The 7,500-nt window shown below is 48.7% G+C and overlaps 1 protein-coding gene across 4 annotated transcripts in view; it reads left to right on the top strand.

Moving 5' to 3' along the window:
- Nucleotides 1-7,123, top strand: part of LOC125046386 (transcription factor kayak-like) — a 29,732-nt gene extending 22,609 nt beyond the window's left edge. For all 4 annotated transcript variants that reach the window (XM_047644127.1, XM_047644129.1, XM_047644126.1 and 1 more), the window contains exon 4: nt 6,218-7,123. In XM_047644127.1, the coding sequence (XP_047500083.1) occupies nt 6,218-6,982 (765 nt within the window). In that variant the 3' untranslated portion in view covers nt 6,983-7,123. The remainder of the gene's footprint in view (nt 1-6,217) is intronic.
- The last annotated feature ends 377 nt before the right edge of the window (nt 7,124-7,500 follow it).

Below are 7,500 nucleotides of genomic sequence, written 5' to 3'. Positions count from 1 at the left end.
TTTCCTTTGGTTGATTTTGTATTTCTTTGTCATCGCCGTGCTGTTGGGTGGTTTCTTTCTTCACTTTGTTCACTTCCTCCCTCCGGCCTTCCTCCACCACCACCCCTCCCCTTCCCCTTCCCCTTCCCCCTCCTCCTCCTCCTCCTCCTCCTCCTCCTCCTCCTCCTCCTCCTCCTCCTCCTTCCTGCCCCCTTCTCCCCCCACTCCTCCACCTCTTCCTCCTTCTCCTTCTCCTTCTCTTCCTCCTCCTCCTGCCCCCCCCCCACACTTCTCCCTCCCACCCCCTCTCCTCCCGATAACGAGCAAGAAATCAAGTATCGTTACACATCCACGATCGTCTTAGTCATGCGTTATGCCAAGCGGTGACGTCATCAGTCACATGTTTTGGGGGAGAATTCATTAGGACAAGAGAGATCACGTGACCTTATTATCCTTATGCGCTTAGAAAGGGCGTGGCAATTTGGATATTTACGTATAAGTGTGGCAGATTATGAATGCAAGTAGAATAGGATTAGGACAGATTTTACACGTGTGAATAAAATAAATTGCAGTGAGGGAAAGAGGGAGGGAAGGAAGGAAAGAAGGAGAAGGGGAAGATGGAAGAGGGAGAGAGAGAGTAACGGACAGACACGGAAATGGCGGGACAGGGAGGGAAGGAAGGAGGGACGGACAGAGTGAGGGAGGGAGGGAGGGAAGGAAGAAGGGTGGGAGACGGACAGAGAGAGGAAGGGAGGGGAGGGGAGGAAGGAGGGTGGGAGACGGACAGAGAGAGGGAGGGAAGGAAGGAGGGTGGGAGACGGACGGAGAGGGAGGGAGGAAAGAAAGGAGGATGGGAGACGGACAGAGAGAGGGAGGGATGGAGGGAGGGAGGGGAGGAAGGAGGGTGGGAGACGCGTCTAATGTATATAACTTGTTGTGATAATCGAGACATTGATAAGCTGGTTCTTGACACGGGTCTGTTGCCGGATGTTTTTTCCTGTGTTTGAAGAAGAACAAGGAGATAGATAGATTGATATATGTATATATATATATATATATATATATATATAGAGAGAGAGAGAGAGAGAGAGAGAGAGAGAGAGAGAGAGAGAGGACAGAGACTGGTAGACAAAGAGACAGGTAGACAAAGACAGAGAGAGAGAGAGCAAGATACCGACGTACAGAATGATTCACAAAAAACCGTCAAAATCCAAGCGAAAACGGAGACAAGGAAAGAGCGAAAGAGACGAGAGAGAGAGAGAGAGAGGAGGGGGGGGGGATAGGAGGAGTGGATAAAGCGGCAATGGCCTCGAGTACACATGTACCCGCACGGACGAGGTGTGTCCGCATCGTCGTAACGAGCCTGACCTTTGTATACCTCTCACTACACCCTCGTCCACTCGGTCGGAATACGCGGTCGTGACATTGCGGATTTGCAGGGCGGATGTTCGATTTCGTAGATGATTTCCGTAATTAAAAAAAAAAAAGATAGGAAAGATCGGTGATTGGACTTTTGTTTTGTCTTGTTTGTGGATGGAATTGGGTGTTCGATTTCGTAGATGATTTCCGTAATTAAAAAAAAGAAGATAGGAAAGATCGGTGATTGGACTTTTTTTTTTGTCTTGTTTGTGGATGGAATTGGGTGTTCGATTCCGTAGATGATTTCTGTAATTAAAAAAAAAAAAAAAAAAATAGGAAAGATCGGTGGTTAGACATTTTTTCTAGGTTGTGGATGGAATTGGGTGAATAAATAGATAAATAAAAAATCATTGATGAAGTTTTATTCAAAATTGGAATTGGGTGTTCGATTCTGTAAATGAGTTTTATGATTTTTGTTTCCGTCGGGCATGTGTTCGATTCCGTTTTTGCGTTTTTTTTTTTTTCTTCCTTTTCTTCTTCAATTATATTATTTTATCTCATCTTATAGAGTAGGAAATTTAAACCGGATTTGAGTTCGTTTTTCCCATCCGATTTGTCATAACATTTGCATATTGGGAAAGAAGTCATAACATCGCAGGTTAACAGACAACGAGTAACAGGTAACAGCACAGAACAAGTAACAGGTAACAGTACAAGTAACAGATAATAAGATAAGTAACAGGTCACAGTACAAGTAACAGATAATAAGATAAGTAACAGGTAACAGTACAAGTAACAGATACTAAGATCAGTAACAGGTAACAGGACAAGTAACAGGTAGCAAACAGGAAGCCAGAGCAGGGTACGTGAAGGTCTAAACTTAATGTTTTTTATACAATAGGTTTCCAGCTCAATGTTTCGTTGTTTTCCCCTCGAAAGAATAAACAGTGATGATGATAATGTTAATATTAATGATGATAATGTTAATAATAATGCTGATGATAATGTTAATATTAATGATGATAATGTTAATAATAATGATAATAATGTTAATAATAATGATGATGATGGTAATGGTGATAATGATCTTTCAAACAATGCTACTACTACTGATTATATATATATATATATATATATATATATATATATATATTTTTTTTTTTTTTTTTTTTTTTTTTTTCTCTATGATTTGTAATACAGTAGTTACGGCTATTATAACAACGCAATCCAAATAGAAAACAGGAAAAAATATATATATATATACATAAAGGACATTAAATTAGCTTATATAAAAATCACAGTCATTAATCATGCGCACTCCCATGCACTCGGCGCGTGCTTGCCTTCGTGCTTGGGCAAATAACTTGACATATCCGCTTTATTAAGCCCTTATGTATTTATACTTATCCGCATTTGCCCGAATCTCTCGCTTGATTGACGCCGATGAGATTGAACTGGGAAAGATTTACGTCCCCCCCCGCCCCCCTTTCCCTCCCTCGAACGGAAGGAAGAGGAGCAACTCCTTTCATCATTTTCTCAAGTGACGTTCGAACTCCTGCCTTAGTACACGTGCACCTTCAGCGCTCCCGTTCGGCGCTCGGGTTACGTTCCTCTCTTGGTTGCGAGAGCGCTCTGGCCCCTTTCTGGTTGCTTCGCGAGGCTCGGGTGTGGATCGAGTCTGGTTGTGGTGGCGCTGGTTGGGACGTTTGGTGTTGTTTGTTTGATTCTTCTTCTTTCTTCTTCTTTCTTCTTTTTCTTCTTTCTTCTTCTTCTTCTTCTCCTCCTTTATTTTTTATTATTTTTTTGTAGTAGTAGTATTTTCGTGCTCGCGCGCGTCCGTCCGTCTGTCCGTCCGGCCTTGTCAGTCTGCATGAGAGAGAGAGAGAGAGAGAGAGAGAAAGAGAAAGAGAAAGAGAAAGAGAAAGAGAAAGAGAGAGAGAGAGAGAGAGAGAGAGAGTTTGTAAACACAGACATGCACGTCAGTCGCCCTCACTAACGTTTGGTATTCCGGTAACCTTGAGTGAAAACGGTGACAGAAAAAGAAAAAAAAAAACGTTTTGCTTCGACTACCGTTATTTGAAGACCGGGGAGGGGGGAGGGGAGAGGGCCGAAGGGGACTGGAGTAGAAGGGGGGGGGGGGGAAGTGTCCCTAATGTGTTGATAGACGAATGGTATTATAGCTAAGATAACACGTACGTATCTACCTTCTGAATAGTGTTGTTACGAGAAAGATCCCTCGAGGTGTGTGTGTCTGTCTGTCTGTGTCTGTGTGTTTGTTTGTGTGTTTATGAATGTGTGTGTTTTTGTTTTTGTTTGTGTACCGTGAGTGAGAGTATGTCTGTGTGTCGTAGAATACGGGCGGAGAGAAGGGAGAAGATGGGGAGGAAGTGGGGGGAAAGAAGGAAGAAGAGGAAGAGAAGAAGAGGAAGAGGAAGAGAAGAAGGAGGAGGAGGAGCAACAGATGGAGAAGCAAGAGGGATTGGGGTGAGGGGGTAGGGGCAGGGGGGAGGGTAGGTATTGCTCAGAGGAGTGGGAGGGGAGGGGATAGAGGGAGGGAATCGTTCGGGGGAGTGGGGGGGTAAGGGTGAAGGGAGGGGAGTGGAGGAAGGTATCGTTCGGGGGGAGTCAGGGGGAGGGGGTAAGGCAGAAGGGAGAGGAGGGGAGGGGGTAAGGGAGAAGGGAGAGGAGGGGAGGGGAGGGGGTAAGGGAGAAGGAAGAGGAGGGGAGGGGAGGGGAGGGGGGTATCTCATGAATCAGTGTCGCGGGTCGGGATGAGTCAGCGAGGGCGCCTGACTCATACTCACGCGGAGAGCTTCTGACTTGACTAATTGACTTTGTGCATCCCGTGAACTTTCGAACGTACTGTTTCTCTCTCTCTCTCTCTCTCTCTCTCTCTCTCTCTCTCTCTCTCTCTCCCTCCCTCCCTCCCTCCCTCCCTCCCTCCCTCCCTCCCTCCTTCTGTCTTCCTCTCTCTCTATGTCTTCCTCTCTCTCTCTCTGTCTTACTCTCCCTCTCTCTCTCTCTCTCTCTCTCTCTCTCTCTCTCTCTCTCTCTCTCTCTCTCTCTCTCTCTCTCTCTCTCTCTCTCTCTCTCTCTCTCTCTTATATTTCTTACTCACTTTGTGTGCCCTGTTTCTTTTTTATTTTATTTCCTTTGTCTTTTGACTTCAGAAGTCCTTGTTTGGAAGGAAGGATGAAGGGATTTTGTCTCCGTTCGCTTCTTCCCCTTCCCCCCTTCCCCTCTTCCCCCCTCCCACTTCTACCCTCAACCCAACCCCCACCCCTTCCCTCCCTTCGTACCCTACTGCCATGCACTCATGCCCTGTAACCTCCCTCTCCCCCACCCCCCACCCCTACCCCTGCCCTCTTTCTCCACGTTGTATCCAGTAATGCAACCACACTCTCTGGCAGGCGTCACTTTGCACCAACCTCTTCCCCCTTCCTCTCTCTTTCCCCTTTCCTCTCTTTCCATCTTCTCATTTTCCCTGTCCTCTTCTTCTTTCCTCCTCCGTTCCCTTTTATCTCTTTTTTTCCCTTTTCACTTTTGACACCCTTTTTTATTTTCTGTTTCCTCTCTTTCTCTCTTCCTTTCCCTTTTTCTCTTTTTCTTTTTTCCTTTCCTCTCTTTCCTTTCTCCCTCTTCCCCGTTTCTCTCATTTTTCCCTTTCCTCTCCCTTTCCTTCCCCTCCCCTCCCCCATTTCCTTTCTTTTTCTGTCCTTTCCCTTTCTTATCTATTGTTTTCTTTCCTTCCCTCGTGTCTTTCTCTCTCCTTTCTTATTCTCTTTTGTTTCTCTGTTCTCGCCTTCTCTTTTCTTCCTTTGCTTTTCCCTCGCCCTCCTTTAACTCCTTTATCCCCCTCCCCTCCACTCCCCTCTCTCCACCCAGCTGCCTCTCCTCCCCCTCTCTCCCCTCCCACTCCCCCCCTATTCATCTCCCTTCTCCCTTCTTCTCCTCCGTCTCTTCTCCTCACCCCTCCTCTTTCTCCCTCTCCTCACTCTTCCTCTCTTCTCTCTCTCCTCACTCCTCCTCTCTTCTCCCTCTCCTCACTCTTCCTCTCTTCTCTCTCTCCTCACTCCTCCTCTCTTCTCCCTCTCCTCACTATTCCTCTCATCTCTCTCTCCTCACTCCTCTCTTCTCCCTCTCCTCACCCCTCCTCTCTCCTTCTCCTCACTCTTCCTCTCTTCTCTCTCTCCTCACTATTCCCCTCTTCTCCCTCTCCTCACTCTTCCTCTCTTCTCCCTCTCCTCACTATTCCCCTCTTCTCCCTCTCCAATCCCCCATTTCGTCTCCTTCCTTCGTGCTTCCACCTCTCTCTGTTTATTCCGGTGTAGGTTAGCCTTGATTGGTATTTGTGCATTTTCTTCATTATTTTCAGTGGTTTGTTTAGGATGTTTACGTTTATTTTTCTTTCTTTTTTCTTCTCCTACTTTGTTTATTCGTGACTTTATTCATTTGTCTATTTATCTCGGTTAAAGTTCATACCTGCACTTTGTTTCCCAATTATTTTTATCTTTGTTATCTCTATTTGGTTTTCTTCCTCCCACCTCTCGCTATCTGGCCGGCCCTTTTATACCTGATTGCATTGTGTCGAGAGATCTATTTATACCTGTCTGTCTCTCTTGAGTTGTGTAACCTATTTTGTATAGTTATGGGTGAGCACTGTGTGTGTGTGTATACGTACACATGTGCATATACGTGCACATAATGTATGTAGATATTTATGGTAACCTGTGTTTTTTTATATAGAGATACAGGGATATATAGGTAATTTACTTATTTGTTCGCTGTGATGTATGTTAAATGCATTTAGCGCGTGTATTTAAGACGGTGTGGTGCGATGGCATAACCAAGGCTGACCGTCCCTCTCTCTCTCCCACAGCTGTCCCTGGAGGAGGAGGAGCGCCGCTCGCTCCGCCGAGAGCGCAACAAGCTGGCGGCCGCCCGGTGTCGGAAGCGGCGGCTGGACCAGACCAACACCCTGCAGGACGAGACGGACGAGCTCGAGGAGAAGAAGAACGGCCTGCAGCAGGAGATCCAGCTCCTGCAGCAGCAGCGTGACGAGCTCGAGTTCCTCCTGGCCACCCACAAGGCCGTGTGCCGCCGCCGCCAGCAGATGGCGTCCACGACGGCCAACAGCCTCACCAGCGGCACCAACACCACGACCGCCGCCGCCATCGCCGTCAGCGCCTCCGCCGCTCACTCGGCTCGCCTGCTCAAGAAGGAGATGCTGCTGGAGGAGGAGCCCGCGGTGAAGGAGGAGCCGATGGAGCACGAGGAGGACCTCCGGCGCCCCAAGGGCGAGGGCAGCCTCAACCGGCCCAGCCGACCCACCAGCCTCAACGTGGCGCCCGTGGCCCTCCGCCCCCCCAGCGTGGCCGACCTGGGCGTGCCCATCGAGACGCCCTCGGCGGGACTGCGCGGACTGAACTTCGAGTCGATGATGGAGGGCGGCACCGGCCTCACGCCCGTCACCAGCGGCACGGGCCTCACGCCCCTGCACACGGGGCTGACGCCGCTGAGCACGCCCGTGGTGTCGGCGCCCGCCGTGTCGAGCGCGTCCAACAACTGCGGCTCGCAGCAGCGCTCGTCGTCCTCGGACCTGTCGTCGCCCGACTCCGTCCCGCCCAAGCTGGTGTCCCTCTGAGGCCCGCGGACCACCGGCCCCCGCCCACGCCCCCGCCCACACCGCTACACCCTGAGATCCCTGACGTCTGGGCTGCGCCCATCGACGAATGCGAGTCCCTGACATGCATCCGTCCCTCGTGTCCCCGCGAGACGCCCTCCCGCGCCTCCGTTCCTCGGGCGCAGGGCGGAGGACCTCGCTGCTGGAGTCCTGACCCGCTCCCGACGCCCGAGGCGCTTCTCCGGCCCCAAGCTTCGCTCTCACTTCTTCTCTAACATCGGCCTTTCGTGGATTCGAGTAAAGGAACCGTTTTATCGAAAAACACATCTCGGAAACGCAGTGTTCTTTGTTAACAAAATTCGGCCTTGTGAACAAACGTCAGAGAGGTTTCAGTGCTAGGTCTAAATAAAAAAGCAATATACAAACATATACAGGGAGGTAATAATGATATATTCTTCGTTCATTGTTATTGAGTGTTTAATGTACCGAAAGATCACATAGTGGATCTTATGCCTTAATGAAGCTAATAATTTTCTTTA

Source organism: Penaeus chinensis, chromosome 39, assembly GCF_019202785.1.
Source record: "Penaeus chinensis breed Huanghai No. 1 chromosome 39, ASM1920278v2, whole genome shotgun sequence".
In the NCBI taxonomy this organism is placed as follows: Eukaryota; Metazoa; Arthropoda; class Malacostraca; order Decapoda; family Penaeidae; genus Penaeus; species Penaeus chinensis.
The sequence above is the reverse complement of the archived record's forward strand: the minus strand, read 5'-3'. Positions and strand labels throughout refer to the sequence as shown.